The sequence below is a fragment of the Rhopalosiphum padi genome, chromosome 4 (assembly GCF_020882245.1).
Source record: "Rhopalosiphum padi isolate XX-2018 chromosome 4, ASM2088224v1, whole genome shotgun sequence".
Taxonomy (NCBI): domain Eukaryota; kingdom Metazoa; phylum Arthropoda; class Insecta; order Hemiptera; family Aphididae; genus Rhopalosiphum; species Rhopalosiphum padi.
The window spans coordinates 28,821,437-28,843,769 of record NC_083600.1 but is presented as its reverse complement, the minus strand read 5'-3'; the positions used below and the strand labels follow the sequence as shown (position 1 = coordinate 28,843,769).

The window sequence follows — 22,333 nt, the reverse complement described above, 5'->3', positions numbered from 1 at the left end:
CCATCACCGCCGAAGAAACAGCTAGCTCTTATTTCTTCATTCGTCTTCTTTGAGCTTCAGAATGAAATTATTAAAATATTCTATAAAAATGAGAGAACTCGTCATATAATAAAGGCTGTTGTTTAAAGACTGTTCAATAAAACTATTAGAATTATTAACGGTCTTCTACGAATGACGACGATTGTCGATTGCCACGGATGATAATGTGATAGATTATATGTTTTTTTTTTATAAACTCTTTGTGATATTATAGGATTTATTTTTATATCTCTGTCTTGCATACGAAACTTTTGGTATTTAATTAATTTCGTACATAAAACCATAATAATTGTATATCCTGAATTTTTTTTTTAATTATAATTTTATTATTTCAATAGGTTTTGGTAAAATTTTTCACCAAAAAATAAAACCGTATAAATATGGTAATATTTACAACTTTTTTGTTTTTCCGATATTATGGCAAGATCTGAATTTTTTTTATTTTATATTACTATTTACCAACCAAAGTACCAAATAGATCATATTTGCTACAAGAATTCATGGCAGACAGAAAATAAACTACATAATTGTAAAATCATTATACATTTTTCGCTACATATCCAGGATATAAATTCTAAGGTGTACTTATAACGACTTTATTTATTTTAGTCTTGGCAATTTCATCATTAATGCATAATCGGTAACCTTTTTGAACTCTCAGGCCACATTCACAAATTAAAAACAGTTTGCAGACCAGATAAAAATGAAAACTTTATATTCTTAAATTATTTACTATGGAAAAAATATTTTAGAACTTTAAAATAATAAAATATAAATAAAAAAAAATGTCAGTGTTTTAGAATTTAAAACTGGTCGTATTATATATAATAACCCGTCGGTTGCTGACCACTTTATTGGACTGGACGATCGAAAATAAAATATAGGTCTGTCATCGGGGTAACAGCTTGTAGAAGTCAATAAACATTTATGTTATGTATAAATAGTAGATTTATTACTACCCCAAAATTATAGGAAAATTAACCTACGTAAGTATCCTTCGACGCTTTTCGGCGAAATCTAGCTGTGCCATATTAAAGTTCAAACGTGCACCGTCGCCGAAGAAACAGCTATAGTTTATTTCTTCATTCGTCTTCTTTACGCTTCGGAATGGAATTATTGAAATATTTTATGAAAATGAGTGTACTTGTCATGTACTGAAGGCTGTTGTTTGACGACTGTTCAATAAAATTATTAGAATTGTTAATCGTCTCCTGCAAATGACAACGATTGTCGTTTGCCATGGATGAAAAATATTATAATAATGTTTTTTTTATAGAACTCTCTGTATTTTATAGGATTCATTATTATATTTCAGCTGTCTTGCATACGAAACTTTTGGTATCTTATTAATTTCATACGTAAAATCATAATAATTGTATATTATCCTGAATTTTTTTTTAAATTATAATTTTATAACGGTTTTATACGGTTTGGCAGAACTAAATGATTAATAATTTTAAAAATATTTAAAAATTTAATCATTAAACTGATATTACATAATAAATAGTTAATTGATTATAATCTATTACATATAATAAATAAGGACTTGCAAAATTACTAAAATTAATTTCTAAATATTATTCATATTCAACTCGTTATACACATATAGTCACATATCATTTCCGTTTCAGTACCGTCCTGTTTAGGAATAATACATAATCATACTATTTTTACTGTTTTTAAAATTAATCGATAAGTTCTAACTAATATGCTCAGATAATTTGCGATATTAATATAGATATATGTATAATAAATGCATCTATTTATGGTATTACGCTATGTTTATTTTATCCTATAAGTGTATAGTTAAAATATTTTAAAAATTATAATATTTATAAGAAATGCAAACATTAACATTTGTTAAAATTATCAAATAACTATAGTAATTCGTTTTTAAATTACAAAAAAACAAAAATCGGTTGAGAAGAAATAGTTATCACAGAAATATGAAATGAATATCCAATGTCTTAAAAAACCAAAATTCAAACAATTATAAAAAATATTAATTCGTATTTTCGGAAAACTTTTTATTTTTGTTAGGGATAAAAAAAACTTATATTAGTCGGGTACTCGGCCGGTTAAAAATGAAAAATGCTATTTATACAATTAATATAAATATAAATTATTATTCTATAAAATGGGTCTGGTAATATACTAATATGACGATTATGTATTTTCGGTTTCACGTATTTTATGCATTGCGCGTTGAAGAATAAAATATGCATACGTATATGTCACACGGCGTGAATAGTAGAATAAAATATGTGCTTACGTCGATTACATCGTCCGAGTAGCCGATTGTTCATATAAATAAATATATTTTATTTTAAGTTTAAAATGTAAATTTAATTCTAAAAAAGAATAAGAAAAAAACTTACGTAATCGTAGACTGTTCCCGGGAAACCGAGTTGTTTCAATCTTCAGTCTATACGGAGTGGTGCACCGCCGCCGAAGAAACTGAAAATTTTCTTCTTATCGATCTTCATCGTGATTCTAAATGAGAATAAAAATACATTTTATGAAATTAAACAGCACGAAATGAAAATGAGAGTACTTGTCATGTACTAAAGGCTGTTGTTTGACGACTGTTCAATAAAATTATTAGAATTGTTAATCGTCTCCTACAAATGACAACGATTGTCGTTTGCCATGGATGATAATATGAAATATATTATAATTTTTTTTTTTTATAGAACTCTTTGTGATTTTATAGGATTTATTATTATATTTTAGCTGTTTGACATACGTAAAATTGAAATACATAAACTAGACCAAATCTTTATAGATATTGCAAAGTATTAATATTTTATTCTAATGAAGATGATAACAAATTATTTAATTTGATCTATAAAAAAAGTGAACTAAATAAAAATAATTATATTTTTAAGTATTTAAAAAAAATAATTATGATCAATATCGTTATGTTTCTAAGTTATTATTTCTGCATTATTTTGATTCTAATCACGCGCAGTGTTTTAACTTAATCTTATATATCTATTACATTAGATGCAATTACCTCTGTCTGTAGATATTTTGTCTGAAGACACCTATCATAATAGAAAAAAATCATACATTTCGTTTATTGTTTTTTATTGTAACAAATAGTACCTAGTCACTAGTCAATGCTTTAGTTAATCAATTGACTTTTTAAACTTAAAATAAAATATATTCATTTTTATGAAAAATCCGCTACCCGGATGATGTAATCGATGTAGACGCATATTTTATTAATTTATATATAAATTATATAATATTGAACTTCAAACAGTCATAATATAAGTTTCCAGTTAGCATTTTATTTTTGTTTTTGCATTAAAAATACTAATGAAAATTCCTATAAAACATTTTAAAATTGTAGATATAAAAAGAAAATATTTATATGAATACTAATGAAAAAAATAATTTGAACATTTAAAAAATTTTAAAAATTTGTAATAATAAAAAAATAAAGAACATTGTTTATATATATAGTTTTAAAATATTTTTAAAATAATAACATAAATAAGAAATACTCTCATAAAAAATTAGTTAAGACTTTAAGTTATCGCTGTATAAGTTTATTTGATTTTAAACTTTATATAGTATTATAGTCTATAACACAATATAAAAATCGTTTTACAAGAAATAGTTTTTTTTGGGGATGAAAAATTAATACTCAATAAGTCATAAAATATTGAACTTCAGTCGTAAAAAATAATGTGACTTTCCAGTAAACCTTTTATATTTGTTATATTTAAAAGAACTAATGAGAATTACTATATCAAATTTGTATATAAAAAGACAATATTATATATATAAATATCTGATGAAAAAATAATTTGAAAATTGTATAGATTTAGACTAAATTTGTCAAAATTTTGATTTTAAACGTTTATAAAAATATAATATCGTGACTATACATTTTTTATTGCAGTAATTTAGTGAATGATGAGGAACACTGTATTAAATTTTAAATCATATTTGCTATCAATAATTTTTATCGGCTTAAAAAAAAAAATTTAATTATTTAAAATTGTTAAAATGTTTTTATAATTATACAATGTATAGGAAATCATAATGTAGACAGTTGGTAAAATTTTCAACATTCTATGATTAGCATTTTTGAATAAAAACTTAGTAAATGAATTAATTTTGTCGACATTTTACAAGTATATTATAGCGTAATGATTCCAGTTTTTCCGATATTATGACAAGGTCTGAAATTTTTTATTTTATTTTACTATTAACCACCTAAAGCACTAAATATATCATATTTGCTACAAGAATTCATAACAGATAGAAAATTTTAAAATCAATATACATTCATTGTGCTACGTCCAGGATCCAAGGTATAATTGACGAATTTATTTTATTCTTGGCTATTTTTTAACTTTAACCTTTTAGAACTCTCATGCCATATTGAAAAATTAAAAACAGTTTGCGGACCAGACAAAAATAAAAATTTTATATTCTTAAATAATTTACTATGAAAAAAAATATTATCTAGAACTTTAAAATAATAAAATATTAAAAAAAAAGATTTCATCGTTTAAGAATTTAAAACGGGTCGTATACAATAACCCGCCGGTTGCCGGCTATCGAAAATAAAATATAGGTCTAAGTAATCGGGGTGGTAGCTTGTACAAGTCAATAAATATTTATTTAAAGTATAAAAACTAAATTTATTACTACCCTAAAATTATAGGAAATTTACCTACATAAGTATCCTTCGACGCTTTTCGACGAAATCAAGCTGTGCCATATTAAAGTTCATTCGTCTTCTTTGCGCTTCAGAATGAAATTATTGAAATTTTTTATGAAAATGAGAGCACTTGTCGTGTACTGAAGGCTGTTGTTTGACGACTGTTCAATAAAATATTAGAATGGTTAATCGTCTCCTACAAATGACGACGATTGATGTTTGCCATGGATGAAAAATATTATAATAATATGATAGATCATATGTTTTTTTTATAGAACTCTTTGTGATATTATAGGATTCATTTTTATATTTCAGCTGTCTTGCATACGAAACTTTTGGTATCTAATTAATTTCATACGTAAAACCATAATAATTGTATATCCTAAATTTTTTTTTAAATTATAATTTTATTATTTCAATAGTTGTTTGGTAAAATTTCTCACCAACAAATAAGACCATCTTCGACCAGCATAATTTTACATTGTACACAATGTATTAATGCATTATACATTGAAAATTGAATTCAAATTGTACAAATTCATTATAGTGACATACTTAACCTAGTCTACATGTAGTATTGTAGTCACCTACTATAGTAGCTATACAGCAGTTTACGGGTTGGCTGTACTAAATGATTAATAATTTTAAAAATATTTAAAAGTAGAATCATTCAATTAATATTACATACTAAATAGTTAATAGATTATGATCTACGTATAATAAAGAAGGACTTACAAAATCAATAAAATTAATTTCTAAATACAAGTAGTTATTCACATTCGACTCGTTATATACACATGTGACTATATCCTTCCCGTTTCGGTACCGTCCTGTTTAAGAATAATACATTACATACCTACTCATACTATTTATATAGGTTCTAATGTTCAGATAATTTGCGATATCAATATATATATGTATAATAAATGCATCTATTTATGGTATTATGCTATGTTTATTTTATCCTATAAGTGTATAGTCAAAATAATTTGAAAATTATTATATGTATAAGAAATGCAAACATTAACATTTGTTGAAATTTTCAAATAACTACAGTTATTCGTTTTTAAATTACAAAAAAACAAAAATCGGTTGAGAAGAAATAGTTATCACAGAAATATGAAATGAATATCCAATGTCTTAAAAATTCAAAATTCAAACAATTATAAAAAATATTAATGCGTCTTTTCAGAAAACTTTTTATTTTTGTTAGGGATAAAAAAACATATTAGTCAAGTACTCGGCCAGTTAAAAATGAAAAATGCTATTTATACAATTAATATAAATATAAATTATTATTCTATAAAATGGGTCTGGTAATATACTAATATAGTAATATGACGATTATGTATTTTTGGTTTCACGTATTTTATGCATCGCGCGTTCGGGAATAAAATATGCATACTTATACGTCACCCGGCGTGTAGCAGATTGTCCGGTGCAATAAGTATGTATTTATTTTATGTCTAAAAAAGTAAATTAAAGCTTCAAAATTATAGAAAATCAAACTCACGTAAACATCGATTTTTTTTGTGAAACTTAGTTGTGTCATATTTAATGTCCATACGTTCAGTAACCACATCGCCGACCCAGGAACACCTTTCCTCGTCCGTCTTTACCACGTTTCGAATTGAAGATATTGAGATATTTCATAAAAATAAGCTGAACAGAACGACATATGCATGTAAAATATTATATATATTAAAGTACGGTTTAACGATTTGTACGTCAATTTTTTTCTCCATTAAAATTATTACAACCGTCAATCGTCTCCGACGAATAGCGAAGATTGATGATTACCATAGATGATAAAATTTATTTTAATCCCCCGTCAATTAGATCCTTATGCGTCATTTTAATCTCGCATCAATTGGATCCTCTTGCGTCAGTTAGTCACCGGGATCTAGCTGTCGAGGGATCTATGTGACCGTTCACCATGCCGCAATGCCGCATTGCCATTTGCATGGTATAATCACGAAAAAATGTTATCATCATTCATTATATTATCAATATATCAAAAGAAAATAAATAATATTTATTATTTTGAAATAGGTATTTAAACAAGCAAAAATACTATACAAAACCGTATAATTTAATTTTTATTGTTTTTATTTATATTTATCAATAAATATCATTATTATACATTTACTATTTACTTATTATTTATTAGCGTTTAGTAGGTATGTTCATTGTTTATTTATTATAAATTTAAAAACATTAAATATGGAAAATACTATTACCGTCAACGATGTGGATACTGATTTTTTACCATTAATTCACGATATTATAAAAAGGTAAAAGAACTTATCAAATATGTTTTCAAAGTTATTAAGTATGTATCTATTCTGTTTATAGCGGTGAAAGAGAAAATCATGAACCTCAAAAATCAGCCCAAGAAATATCACAAAAAATACAAGATTTACAAAAAAAAATTGATCAAGCACGAAGTGATGTAAGAATATTAATTACTTTTTGATTTTAAAATTTCTCTAACTATAATATGTATAAATTGTTCTAAAATTATTACACTACTACATTAAAATGTATAAGTTCAACAGAAAAAATTGAAATTTATACAGAACTTAACTAAGATGCTCAAGATTTGTTTATTTAATTATTACAACTTGTTGTTTACAAATTAATAAAAACTAAGACAAATAGGTTAGAATATGAAATTTTATGGAGACTAATAGAATTGTTCTAAACTTAATGAGAAATAAATACAACTTTATTTAATATATCTAACTAATTAGTACATGAAAGATCTATTTAAGATTCATAATCATAAGGGTACCATAAATTTTACTTTATTTTAATATCTAAAAATTAGTATTTATTAATAAAAAACGTCTAAAACCTTATTTATGTACAACAATTTGTTTAATTGTATAGATTCGTAAATTACCAGGAATCCAATACAACAGTGAGCAACAGTTAAAAGCTATGGATGATCTCCGTCAATCTTTGCAAATGAAAAGACAACTATTATTAAAATATAGACATATGTATTCATTTGATGTACCAAAGTATTAAGATATTATAATACAATTAATGTGTTTGTGTAATTTGTGTTTCATATTGTTTGGGAACATAATTTTGTTTTTTTTTTTTTAATGAGTAAAATTTCATTATTTTTTTTTATTTATGTAAGCATTACAGAATATAAAAACTATTATAAAAATAAATTAATTTAAGTATTTTTATGGTACTTTTATTGGCGATTGGGCCACTAATCACTATCTCTAAAAGTGACTTGGCTATTCCTATCTATACAAACAAATCCATCTAAGACATTCATAAAATATTTTTGAAGGGAAATGTAATATAGTTAAAGAGTTAACTGAAATATGGGTGGATGATTGAAAAAACCTGTTACTACAACATTTATCTGAGACTTACGTACCACTGTAAAAGAGTTGTGAACAGTCTGAAAAAATTAATTCTCATTCAGCCATTCATCACATCACAGACAAATTTTTCAAACGAGAATAATTGTTTTAATAAATTTATTAATGCCATCTTAAAGTACATAAAAAGCATTTAAAAAGTGCTAATTATGTAAGAATTTAAATTTTATAGAAGGTGTCCATTCCTGAGTAAGTATTCGTCAAGGTGTATTTTAAAACTGTAAATGACCTCCCCGGATACGTCAATAAACAAAACTTTAGGTACCTACTAGTCACTGGAGTGACATAAACCCTCGTGAAAGATTTCTACATTCCTCCAAGATAGTGACTTATAGTAACGGTTTGGTACGCTTTATTTTCTTTAGGGATCATAGTACCTTTTTAGAGAACAAATGTGGAGAAGCAGTCACTGTAAATTCATATTTAAACATTTTTTTATTCCACAACTTGCTCAATATGAAGTAATTGTATATTTTCAACAAGATGGAGCTATGAGTCATACAATAAGAAGGAGCATAAATATTCTAAAAGATTTGTTTCCTAATGGTATAATTTCCTAAAATGTGGATATTCCTTGGCTGCCCAGATCGCCTGATTTGTCAGTCTTAAGACCGTAATTGTTTTTTGTGAAGGTATATAAACAAAACCGAGAAGCGAGGACAATTGACAATCTCAAACAAAAAATATAATTATTAAAACAATTATTGTTGATTATTTTTAATTATTTTAAAATCACCCGTTTTACTGCCCTATCCTGTATAAACCTTTAATAAAAATTAAAAATGATTAAATTGCATAAACTTCCAAGACCTAACTCAAGATCTATAAAGAAGATAGATCTTTATAGATCTTGGACCTAACCATCTCAATTCTGTAGTATAATGTATATTGTTATCTATTTTACTGAACTATAATTTATTCTTATCACTAAAATTTGATTTTTCAAAAAAATAATTTAAAGTAAATGATTGTTTTGTTATTTTTTTATTAGACTAAAGAATCTATATTACATTTGTTTTAAAAATGAATTTTATAGTTGTATCATAATCAACGTAAATAATTCACATTTTTTAGTATTTACAGTTTTTGTAAAATTATTTAGACCATATAAATGAAACTTCTTAATGCTACTTTATTTTCTTCAAAAAAAATAAAAAATATGCCTAAGCCTAAGAAAAATACAAAACAGGTTCAAGATAAATTAGAGACTGTTCAGTCTGGACCAATAACAGTCGACAAATCGGGAGGCATTGTTATAAAAATAAATGCCAAACCTGGTGCTAAAAATAATAATATAACAGGTAATTAATACAATTACTATAATATTAACAAATATGTAAATATTTACCAATTATTATAATAAACAAAAGAATTCTTGAAGTGAATTTACATAATATTGACTATTAATAACTTTTAACACAAAACAAATAAATACTAAAAGGTCTCAATAGCTGATATAAACCAAGTATTTTAAAAATCAAAAGATTGTGTATTATATTCTTAAATTTATATTATTATTTTTTTTTTTTTGTAAAGATATATCTTCTGATGGTGTTGGTGTTCAGATAAATGCACCTCCAACTGATGGTGAAGCTAATGCAGAATTAATAAAATATCTATCAAAAGTATTAGGTTTGAGAAAAAGTGATTTATGTTTAGATCGAGTAAGTTTATTTCTTTTGTTTAAATATATATTCTGTTCTTTGAACATTAATTAAAGTAGGTACCTATGTAAATATACCTATATGAATTAATTGGACCATTTCCTTTAAGCCATTTTTGGTGGATAGTACGTTTCCCTCCCCACCTCCCATATTTAAAAAAATGTATTTAAATATAATATTATTTAATTTTTGTTTTAAGAGGATGTTATACCTGCATGTGTTGTCTTTGTCTTACATACATACTATATAGAAAATTTTTGTTCAGCAAATCAATTTTGTGATGTTAGCTTTAACATTAGAGTAAATTCATCATCAAAATTAAATTTAAGAATATTATATAGGAAATGTCATATTATGCTTTTATTGATATTATCATTTTAAAGTTGTAATATTTTACATAGTTATAAATTATAATTCACTTTAAAATGATAATATTAATAAAAGCGTATGACATTTCCTAGACAATATTCTTAACTAATTTAATGATGATTGATGAATTTACTCTAATATTAAAGCTGACATCACAAAATTAATTCTACTGAATGAAAATTTTTTACTTAGTATGTATGTAAGACAAAGATAACACATGCGGGTATTATGTCCTCAATGTTTAATTTAAAATAAAATATATTTCCATAAATATAAATATAGATCTATAGGTTAATGTTGATTGATCATTGTCTATTTAATAAAAATAAAAACTTATATCATAATAATTTTATATTAATATAAATTATTAAAAAATATTGGAGTAAATGTCCACATTAAAAAATGTTCTAAAGAGAATTTATTGTACTATATTCCTACATTTAAACAAATTTCTTTTTTTTCTTTTTGACATAAAAAAAATGAGCAAATTAATTTTAATTATACAGGCATAGAATTAGAAAATATAGAAAAGTACTATTTTTAAGGATTATTACTTTATGAAATATTTAATAGCAATAATTATTTGTGTATTATTTATAAACAATTCCTATTTTCACCTCCATATAAAACCAAATAAAAAGTTTATTAACTTTAAAAACTTCATATTTATTTAGAAATAGTTATTTTAATATTATTAATAATTATTTTAAAAATATGCAATAGGGTTCAAGATCAAGAAATAAAATTTTAATTGTGCAAACTTCATTAGGCATAGAAGGCATCACTGAAAAAATTAACCAAGAAATTAAAGAAAATCATTAACAAAATATGATTGACTTAAAATGGATGTTAAAATAACTATGTAAGAAAATTCAATAATAAAGATTGTGTTCAAATCCTTTATTACTATAAACCTTTATTTTTCAGAAAATATTATTGAAAAAGGACACTATTGGTATACTGATATTAATGGGTCATTAACACAATTATGTGTAACATCTGTATTGAATGTGTAATGGACCAAGTAATATTTATAGCTTATGTATATCATATGAATTGGATTGACCACATAATTACTATTTTAGAATTTTTTTATGGAATGCTAAAATTGTTTGCTGTGTTGAAACTAATCACAGATAACACAGAATACAAAATGTGTTATAGACCAAATTGGATGCAAATGTTCCAGTTATGTAGATACGTACTGTATACAATATTTCATTTCAGTCATCTCACAAAATTATACTATTAATCAATAGTTTACCAAAAAAATTCATTTTTCGTTATTACAGAAATTATAATTTAATATAATATGTATGTGATTTTTAATTCTTTTGGTCTATGGTCTAGAGATAAATTTATATTTTTTTCATGAAATTTATTAATATAAGTATTTAATTTAATTATTCTTGTCAATTTTATATTTTTATTACTTGTAAATTATAAAATCCAATATTTATATTTTAAACTATAAAAAGTGTGTGTGTGTGTCAGTACGTTCTGGAGCAAAAATGCTAGAATCTACGTAAAATCGGTTTTAAAAAAAAATTGATTTTGTTATCTTGTTTATTTGTTTTATTTGAGTTTACGATATATTTTTTTTTTTTGTTCTACCTATATAAATGTCTATTAAAAATAATATGTTTAGCTTAAAAACTTAGAAAGTTTAAATCTTAATTCAAAGTTACTCATTAGTTGTTATCAAAAAAAAAAAAAAAAAAAATTGAGTATAACCACAAGCTTATTTGTATGAGTGTTTGAAAAGAGAACTACCTACCCCATCACAAATTTGTCAAGATTACAAAACATTTGCAATTTTCAGATCAATGGTTTGAAAATTCAAAACAAGATTCCTTATTAGTTTATATTACAGGAAAAATTAGTGTTATGACTTATGAGCGATTGAACTTTAAATTTTAACAACAATGATTATTTTATTCTTCAAACTATTATTAATATTTTCTTGAAAATAGTTGTAATTCAAGAAATAATATTAAGAATAGAAATTAAAAATATTCTACTAATTATAAAATAGATCCAAAAATTTAAGTTTTTTTTTATCAACACAATCATAGTTTATCATATGCCATGATTTTCAACACATTCATTATATAATCCCATTTATCGCTTAGAGGTACAGCTTCTATACAACAGAATAAGTTCCCCGGGGCTTTTATTTATTACATAGATATGAAATACCTTTTTAATATTCATTATGAATAACTGATTAAATTTTGTTCACAATACTAAAGAAAAAAATTTTTTAGCTAAAGCATTTCATAGATTTTACGGTATCCAATTTTTAAAATTGTATTTTAATTTTTAGCCTTATAAAAAGATTTTCTTAAGATTCCTTTCTTGGTTGTTAGGTTACTTCTTAATAAAGCATAGCATGGCCTTAAATCTATAAGTTATTATTAAATATATGAACAATTATTTGTCTTAAGTAACATATCAAACAATTATAATAATACAATTCTAATCTCAATAAATATGTAAAATACAATAGGTATATTTAAGCTATAAACAAATAGATATTGTGTAATTAAATATATTTTTTGATATATAAATTATATGCTGTGAATTTGTGTAATAATTTCACATCTAAAATTATCTGATTACTTTTTAAATATAAAAATAAATAAATAACATAATAATATAAAAATATAAGTGTATATAGCTACCGATCGGTAAGATACGTCTTAAATCTAGATACCTAGGTACTTACAAAAAAAAAGACAACGTGAAGGTAACATAATATAAGTACTTGTGGTTAGCCAGCTGGTAACTTTGGTCACCGCTACATGTCTCATTTATGTATTTTTTATGTAATAGGTAACCTACCTATATAGTTTTTATAACTGTTAAAAATGCCAAATAAGGAATAACAATATAATTATGATTGGTTTAATATAGTTAAACCGACTTCACTAAAGTTGGTGATTCAGGAACTGGAACCTTTTTTATAATTTGATTTGCATATCTACTCCGGTTTTTCGGATATGATACTCGCGCTTCTCGTGCTTGACATACTAAAAGTTACGATTATTTTTACTTGAAGGAATTGGAATGGTTTAGGGTCCAATGAGTAATGACTGTGCTGACTTATGGGGGGGGGGGGGTGCTGGTTAAATATGTTTACGTCGTTTACGTATATGACTCGTATGGGTAACTTATACGGATAATATCTATAAAAAAGAACCGGTCCGTTTCGGTTCGGTTCCGGTTCCCGCGCTCGAAACGGTGGTCATAAAATAGGTAAATGTATATATAGCGATGAAATTGTCGGAAGAGCCATGACAACGATGGGGACTGAGGGTAATGATTACTACGGTTGTCTTCTTAAATAATAATTGACACCGTCGGACGGGTCCACGGGTAGTAGTGGTGTCGCGAACCCACGCCGTTTCCCGACGGCAATTTCAGCTGTTGGTCGTAGTGCGGAGTCGACTGAATCCTCTGTTGTACGGGGTAAGGCGGCGCCGGTATCTGTTTGGGCAGTTCGCTAGACGTCACCGTTAGTTCGGCCAAACTCCAATGGCGGGTTGTCGACGCCGTGGTCGGTGTCCCGGACAGACATTGGCACACGGCCAACAGCGTCAACCAAAAGTACACGGACGTGTGTAGTCCGCCGCGGTCTGTAGGGGTAGCCGATGATAAAGTCACCGCCGTCGTCATAACGACATTCTGTAAAAAAAAAAACAATAATGCAGATGGTGTGAATTATGTACGCAGTGCCACGCCTTCAATAATGCGTCGAATGTATCAATCACATGGACATTTTTAAAAATAACACTCCTAAACTTTTAAAGGTATAATATGTATGAAACGATATAGATGCCTATATAGCAATTATTACTCATCGCAGATGATACATTGTTAAACGCTCGTAAAAAACATATAACTGCATAATACATTTATATTAAATATTATTATTCTTCAAACATCGATTAGCATATATGATCTAAAATGTTTATTTAGCCCTATGGCTCTATATATAGACTATATAGTGGTTAAGTATCCTTTATACTATATACCAAGGCTTAAAATTGTGTGCAGTAGCACACACTATGTGCAGTAGCTAATATTAAATGTGCAGTAGCAAATTTAAAAGTGAGCATTACTTTTTGTACCTACTTTAACCGAAGTTATTTTGTTTTTAATTTTAAAATGTTTAGTTATATAAGTATCAACTATCAAGGACTTTTATAGAAGAGTGTCTTAGATTGTATTTATTATAACTAATTATTAATAAATACCAAAAACAATTTGGCATGTGTACTACTAAGTCTATGTTTATTATTTAAACATATTTTGGAGTATGGAATTATAGGTGTGCAGTAGGCCCTGCTATATACTATACCTATAGTCACTAGCTAGAAATAGATACACATCTATATAGATAAGTAGTCAAAGGTGTTACATTTTTAAACTTTCAATTGCTATATAGAGTGGTTTTTCTATAAGGACAAAAAGGATGCTTAAAGGCTAAAGGCTCATTGAATAAGTACAACCTTCTCACCTAAGTTCTAGTTCACTATAAATGCTTTGAGGTAAGTACCTAAAATATTAAGTATTTAAATTCGTTTAATATGAATTTAAACTATTTTAATTCAATAAAAAGAAACTACATAATCTGAAGAGATGTTGTTAATTCTTTTCTTTTATAATTGTTGTTAATCTGGACCTATTTAATACCATGAGATAAAATTGTTGGGGCAAAACCATATTTCATATTGATCATGAATTAGTGCGGTATCTAGCGGAGCTTTGAGTACAGTTAAGTTAGATAGGTACCTATTAAAAAAAAAAAATTTTATTCAAAATCAAAAACTAAAAGGGGAGGGTGCAATTCTAAAAAAATTGTTTATAGATATGAGTGCATGGAAAAAATAAGTGTAATTTCAAGTCCTTTATCTTCAGGAAAAAAAACCTGAAGGACATTCAGGGTCATGCGTTATTCAAAATATTCCATGTTACCTTTACCATTGAACACACCATAGTATATACCTATGTAATTATATTATTTTGAACCAGTTGTAGGTATATTTAAAATATCAAAAATCGTTAGTCATTAATTTCTAATATAAAATAACAACTTCTAGCGGTAGCTCACTTTTTTGTATTTTCAATTAGGTATAGTATTAAGTGTGAAATTGATGACCGACGACCGTGCGACATTCAATTATGTTTGTATAGGTACCCAAACATTAAATTTGAAAACTTGACTACGGTGTTAGAAATGAATGAAAAAATACTAACGGATATTAGACTCATGATGAAATTATTTTAATATTTTTTACTGTTTTCTATACCTTTTTAAATATATAGTTTTCGACCCAAGATTCTACTCATAACTTAACTTAGGTCCCAATTATTAATGTACTTATATTTTCTATAACAACCACTGAAATAAAGTCACATTGATATAAATCATCATAGTGACTTAGAGATGTCATAAAATTCTCTACATATAGCAAAGTGTATACATACCATTAACTTATACTATCAATAGATAGGTACTGAACAAAAATGATGTGTGATTAATAGTCATCGCGTCGACTGAATTATAAAACATATATTTAAAAATGATCGTCTCTGCAGATACCTACGTATACATATATTATACATTATTATATATATACGTATACACTATACACTGAAATACAAATTAGTATTACAGACGTTTTAAAATTGTAAAAATGTAGTTCCGTCTTTTTAGTTTTTAACATGATGATTTTAAGAATAAAGTTAAATTAATTTTTTAATGTTTATTAGATATTGTGAAATTACATTTGATGTTCATTCAAATAATTGTTAAACAACAAAAATTTTAAATTTTATTGTACGAATATTAGTATAAATACTATTACTTAATAGTTTCAGTTAACAGACTTAACAGTTCATACATCATATCGATTAACAATAGTTTATTAAAAATACTATATATTTTTAGTTGAAATCTAAAAATCAAAAGAACAAAATAATAAAAAATTGGACAATAAAACGATTATATATTTTAATATGAATAAAAAATGCAATAACAATTCTGTATTGTTTCTTAAATTATGTTTTTGTTAGTATGAAAAGAAAATTTTTGGGGCCCAATTCGATTAGTCACATAAAAGACTATATAATATACAGTCCACTTCTATATTCTATGTATATATATATATAAGTGCGAGGTACTTATATTATAAAATAATGTCGGAGTGAGAAAAATAAAAATAAAATCATCGTCACTTTCGTTTTAATTTTGTCCTCACACGTACAATTGGTGAAAACGAATCGATAATTTGGTGTAAACTGGACGAAAGACGTCCGAATTTCCCTTTCATGAGTCGAATGCTAAATATAATTGACAATATAATATAAAATAGGAACGATTCAACGAAGACAGTATCACACATCCATCATATCATATATCTACAGCAGTCACCTACACACATACGTAATACTGTTTTCATATAAATATTATATGATATATATATATATATAGACAGGTATAAGCAATTTATTATATATTATGTTGTATTTGTAAGCAGCTTAGTCGCGTATTGTTCTGCAGTGTCCACGTACGTCGTACATATAGTACCATACCATAGTGGCAAGATTTCGATTTTGAACGATTTTATCTATATGCGAATTTATGAATACATATTATGCGTGTGCATGTGAATGTGTGTGCGCACGCGCTTGGACGTTTACACACACGTCTATATATTACGCCTGAGTAGAATTTAAATAGAAAAAGTGTTTGTATATTGAAAAGGTTAGAGAAATTAAAATCAAAATAAGTTTCACAAAAATTATTTGTTATATACTGTTCCTATTTACTACGATAGAGCTGAGTCGTAGAAGAATATAGTTTAAACTGTAATTAGTTTAAAAGAATTTAAAATTTCACAATCGATTTTCTGCGATTTACTAATGTACCACAACGAATTTTCGACGACAATTTCATAGAAAATTATCCTGTTGAACGGATCAGATGACTTGTAGCGGTTCAACGGTCCAGAACCGCCGAGTCCGAGCGCAAACTATACATAAGTAGGTACCTGCCTAACTATAATAATATTATAAGGATCTTCCGCCCGACAACATAATTGAGCCACCGCAGGAAGTAGAATCGACCGACGCTGCAGGTGTCGTCGGATGATTAAAATATATTTCGTTTGAATACAACCACTCGGTATATTATATATCATATATTTAATGATTCTTCCTACTAAAGGACAAGAACAACCAATATAACATTATATTATTCACAAGTGTAATATAGAGTCATGGGGATGTGCTTTTTTCTTTTTATTTAGTTATACAAATTACCATTTACCAATTACAATGTTTTGATTTATGTACCACGCTTTGATTCAATAATTGAATATTATATTTTATTAAAATATATATCTATTTTTAATGTGTAGTAAACCACTATACACTTTTCACTCTTGTCTATCGAATTTGATATTATGTTAAACAGTACAATAAAATTATACTATAACACGCATTATGTGAATAATTGGCTATTATATTTTAATTATATACACACACTGCGTGATAGGTATTATTCATAACTCATAAGTCATATTAGAAACAGGTAAAATATTTAAATATTAATATTTATAGAACAGTATACATATATGTGTAATAACTAATAAGTTATTTTGATAAATTTAAACGGCATTTATTATAAGCGTACTTATTAAAACAACATTATAACTGATGTGCCTATTCGTATCGAACTAAATTTACGATTACTTATTTTATTCGTATAGATTAAAGATTTTATTCGAATATAACATATGATTTACCTATTATTTAAATTATTATTTTTATTTATTATTTAAATATACAATAATTTTTAACTCGTTATTGGTATAAAATAAGTTAACCACTGTTATAGTTTTATTTTATCATTGTATTTTATATTATTTAGTTCTAAAATTCTTTTCATGTTCTTTTTAAGTAATTTCAAGCATTCAAGCTCCAATAATAATTATGAACATTTAATTAATTATTACCGTGATATCTACTTGGCATCTGAATAATTTCTTATTACGTGCTTCTATACTTGCGCACCTACCTATTACATTCTTACATTCTTTTTCGCCTAACTTTATGGATACATCACTTATCAATAATCTAATTTCTTTGGTTCGCTTATAATCTGTTATATAATGTATAAATATAGTAATATACTTATAATCTATGTATAGGTACTATTATTATAGTAATCATGGTAACTACTAACTATGGTAACATTGGTAAGCTACGTACGTATTAACGATATAGTGGGCGAATTTATTTTTTATTTGGCCGTGGCGTATATAATAAATATTCAATTTGTGTAATTCAAATCTCTGAGAATCGGATGTTTTTGGATCTATCTTATACTCAGTGGTGCAGTTTGGACGCGGAGTCACCGGAGCCCGCGAGATATGTTCAAGTTGGGAAGGGGGCCATACAACCTTTATCGTTACATTAAAAAAACATTGAATATTTTTTTTCTTTAAATTATATTTATGTTGAAAAGTCTTATATTTAAAATACGAACAAATGTTATGGTATCTAGCATTACCATTTAATAATTTAATTTCAGTGTTTAAGAAAGCCCCACCTTAGGACCTAGGGCCACCAATAGTTTCATGCTACGCCACTGATTATACTGTATCTATATCAAATAACGTAGACCGTATACGATTAGATACAGATATATAAACGAGATCAAATTAAATATATAGTATTATTGTATTATACATTTATTATAATAAATACTCATACAGTCGTACATTCTAAAAACGAATACCGCTATTCGAGTCAAAAAAAATTGCTATTATTTCATCAGAAAATAACTATTTTTAAGATTTTAGCACGGCAGTTCTAAAAATACATTATTATATGCTTATATATTATTGATAAATATATACATTTTTGTTCATTTCATTTTAATAATAATAAAAAGCACGGATAATTAAATAAAACTCTAAAAGCTCATTTCAAAAGCCTCAGAAGCCTTCCTTGTAGACGGAAAGGTGGTCTGATCTCCAAGGATGCTTTTATTTTTAAAGCATGACATTTATTAAGTCGGATTTTATTAAAACTATTCGTATAATAAACCCTATTCAACAAGTTAAATATCAGTAAAATATATAATGTTTAAGTTTATGAATTTGTTTAGTATTTGTACAATTATTAATAAACCTATTATAGTCAGTACAGTTGTATTATAATAATATACATAACAACCAAACATGATATAAAGAAATATATATTGTAAATAAGTTTACTGTAAAATTAAATAATTTGTCATTGTTTTTTTTTATCATACTTAATTACATAAACAACTAACAAAGTGATTATTAATAAATATGATTATCTATTTTCAATAATAGGCTGATTTTTTTAATAAAACACGCATTATTATTTTCATTTATATGAATGCCCGAAATTGCATTGAGTAAATAATGAAACCTAATAACCTAACCTATACTATATAGGTATTTTACTATTTGGCAATTTGAACTTAATAATGAAAAAAGTCAAATATTATCTGGAGATACATAGATATATGTAATGCGTTAAGTTAATGAGAATAACGGTCGTCTACCTTGACCAACTAACTGATATAAATACAATACGAACAAAACATTAATAATTTTTTGTATTACATCATAGCATTGATACAAAAGCAATGTTTGTTTTATCCGGAGAAAGTTATTATCTCAAATTGTAAAATTGAAAAATATTTATTAAATTATAATGTATTTTTTTTTCATATGTCATTGTTGATTCTTGAACTTAAAGTGACAGAATGCGCGAGTATAAGAGCATGGTCCTATAGTAGGATATAGTCGATATAGATACTTTCTTAATTAAAACATCCATCACAAAACTATGTAATCGGTTTTTAATAGATATACATTTCATAGTTATTAGTGAATTTCAATTTTTTCAATATATTACGTAGGTTCTATCTAATATTAAATAAGCTGCATAACTAAATAATATAATATTTCTATACAGTATTTCGATTAGAAATTGCTTTAATATAATTTTTAAGTATATTTACACATTGTAAAAAAAATCAGGTTATTAATTAATAGGACTTATTACTTAAGTTAGATAGATACGTTGATAGGTATCTATACTTATTTCAGTTTAGATAAATTTGCGGTAGATATTTTTTCACTGCCTTACAAGATTTTACTTTAAAATATTAACGGTTTCAAAGACTTTTAATGTATAGCTGGTACATGATCAAATAAATGTTAAAAATATAATATTACAAATATCTCTATATAAATGTAATCATGACAATGAAAGTAAAAAATGTATTAAAGAAATTAATCAAAAATAATTTATCTTATTTTTTTTTACATTTAAAAAGTTTTTAATATAGGTACCATAAAAGGTAAGCTAAAATATTAAATGTACAATACACCCAAGTCATTATAATGATAGTTCCTGTATAATAGGCCTTGGTTTTTATTATTTGTGATACATATAAACAAGTTAACTACACATGTTATAAAAAAATTAATTTACTAGTTGCATGAATATTTCAAATACTTAGAAAGTTCTTTATGGCCCAGTTTAAAAAAAATCTTCTTTATGTTGTTTATATGTATCTAAACAGATTATTACATTTTTATATAAATTTAAAATACAATTTGTTAGTATTCATTGATGTAAACATTTATTCAACATCAAAATATTGTATAAATTCTTTTTTTTAGCGCTAATATTCTTTTTTTGAGTCGAAAAACTTTCTTTCCAATTAAAATAAAAATTAACCTAAATAGTATAAGGTACAAAAAAACATAATTGTATATATGACTGCAGATTGCAGATTTGTATTTAATATTTAAAAATTAAGTTTTATTCTTTATTATATATATATTCATTTAAAATATTTGAAAAATTAAATACTTAGGAAGTTAATCATTTTAATCAACTGGTTGAAACCTTACGTTAGAATAGTTTATACAAATAATATAAGAGCAAGTAGTTACCTATATTTTTGGGCACACACCTAATACAACACAGAAAAAGGATAAATTAGGGTAGGACCTATAGTATAGTATAGTATAGAATAGTATATTAGCAAGTAGGAATTATAATATAGGTACTTATAATTTAATTAAACTTACTTTTATTTAAAGAAAAACATAGATAGTAATATTTTTATAATATATTGTGTATATTGTACATCAATTTACAAAAATTTATAAAAATTATAGGTACTACCCGTTACAAAATGATTTTTTGAACGGTAAACGCCAACTTTTTTTTTAATATAAGTTACATACGATTATAATATTTTATATTTCTTTTAGTGTTTACTCTTGTCTGTAAAACTACTTTAAATTGCATTTTTTTAACTGACATCTTATATTTTAAATACATTAGCCACCACTAAATTCACAAATACCTATTATTTAATTATTATTTCACTAATTAAATTAAAAATACGTGTAAATAGTTTAAAAGTTTAGTCCTTGTTAAAGTGCCTACACTCTACACTCTACACGTCTTATTAGTTATTATAGTAGATAAATATACTTATTGTAGTGATTAGGTACTTGTATTTAGGTAAAAATTAAAGCTAGATAAACGTGACGTATTTATGTGTGCCTACAGTAAACGTATTAAAATTTAAATAATTTAAATGTTAGAATATTATGGTTATAGGTACGTACCTGCAGACACTTCACAATATAACAGAACATTTAAATATTGACATCTAGGAACTATCGCTATTATTACGCTCCACGATATACCTTATGGGAAACCAATAAATAAATCTTGATTCAAATTTAAAATTTACAGCGTGTTATAGATGTATGTTCTATAAAATCTGTATAATCAGGATACAATTAAAATTAAGAAATTAAATATTGTTTAGCGTAGGTATCAATATACTAAATTGGTATACCTATTTTCAAAAAACAGCGAGCAGTTGCGCGAGGAAAACAAGTCTGTACGAGAACAGCGTTCAAAGCATGACTGATTCACGTTAACGTGGTCACGATGTAGTTTAGAGGCGGTGTTCCTTTTACTCTAGTTCGCGAACGCGGTGACTTCCCCCGTGCCTAAGTACATTATTATTTTTAATACTTCACACACAGACACACACGTGCAAGTAGTATATCACGAGTTTGCAATAATAA

At 25.8% G+C, this 22,333-nt stretch overlaps 3 protein-coding genes across 4 annotated transcripts; 2 read left to right on the top strand and 1 right to left on the bottom strand.

The window, feature by feature from the left end:
• Positions 1-6,755: 6,755 nt before the first annotated feature.
• LOC132929913 (mediator of RNA polymerase II transcription subunit 9) lies at positions 6,756-7,919 on the top strand. The gene is made up of 3 exons (XM_060995550.1): positions 6,756-7,014; positions 7,076-7,172; positions 7,613-7,919. The coding sequence occupies exons 1-3, from the start codon at positions 6,944-6,946 to the stop codon at positions 7,751-7,753; spliced, it is 309 nt and encodes a 102-aa protein (XP_060851533.1). The 5' UTR covers positions 6,756-6,943; the 3' UTR covers positions 7,754-7,919.
• Positions 7,920-9,059: 1,140 nt separating this feature from the next.
• LOC132929911 (UPF0235 protein C15orf40 homolog) lies at positions 9,060-11,563 on the top strand. 2 transcript variants are annotated; one of them, XR_009662174.1, is made up of 5 exons: positions 9,060-9,428; positions 9,664-9,791; positions 10,884-11,022; positions 11,088-11,184; positions 11,246-11,563. XR_009662174.1 is itself a non-coding variant. In XM_060995548.1 (4 exons), the coding sequence occupies exons 1-3, from the start codon at positions 9,239-9,241 to the stop codon at positions 10,980-10,982; spliced, it is 417 nt and encodes a 138-aa protein (XP_060851531.1). In that variant the 5' UTR covers positions 9,060-9,238; the 3' UTR covers positions 10,983-11,022; positions 11,088-11,563. The 2 variants fall into 2 exon arrangements, 1 of the variants encoding a protein (XP_060851531.1); XM_060995548.1 differs by having other exon boundaries at positions 11,088-11,563.
• A 700-nt stretch (positions 11,564-12,263) lies between these two features.
• Positions 12,264-22,237, bottom strand: LOC132929912 (uncharacterized). Its single transcript, XM_060995549.1, has 3 exons — positions 22,099-22,237; positions 21,863-22,020; positions 12,264-13,847 (listed from the first exon to the last, which is right to left on the bottom strand). The coding sequence occupies exons 2-3, from the start codon at positions 21,890-21,892 to the stop codon at positions 13,503-13,505; spliced, it is 375 nt and encodes a 124-aa protein (XP_060851532.1). The 5' UTR covers positions 21,893-22,020; positions 22,099-22,237; the 3' UTR covers positions 12,264-13,502.
• Between the last annotated feature and the right edge of the window lie 96 nt (positions 22,238-22,333).

Bases quoted from the DNA above. Each gene is read 5' to 3' on its own strand.
- LOC132929913 (XM_060995550.1), top strand. From the start codon at position 6,944: ATGGAAAATACTATTACCGTCAACGATGTGGATACTGATTTTTTACCA. The intron at 7,015-7,075 runs GTAAAAGAACTT...TTCTGTTTATAG, and splicing joins ATTCACGATATTATAAAAAG to CGGTGAAAGAGAAAATCATG. The intron at 7,173-7,612 runs GTAAGAATATTA...TTAATTGTATAG, and splicing joins TTGATCAAGCACGAAGTGAT to ATTCGTAAATTACCAGGAAT.
- LOC132929911 (XM_060995548.1), top strand. From the start codon at position 9,239: ATGAAACTTCTTAATGCTACTTTATTTTCTTCAAAAAAAATAAAAAAT. The intron at 9,429-9,663 runs GTAATTAATACA...TTTTTTGTAAAG, and splicing joins TAAAAATAATAATATAACAG to ATATATCTTCTGATGGTGTT. The intron at 9,792-10,883 runs GTAAGTTTATTT...AATATGCAATAG, and splicing joins GTGATTTATGTTTAGATCGA to GGTTCAAGATCAAGAAATAA.
- LOC132929912 (XM_060995549.1), bottom strand. From the start codon at position 21,892: ATGTTCTGTTATATTGTGAAGTGTCTGCAG. The intron at 13,848-21,862 runs GTACGTACCTAT...TTTTTTTTACAG, and splicing joins ATATTGTGAAGTGTCTGCAG to AATGTCGTTATGACGACGGC.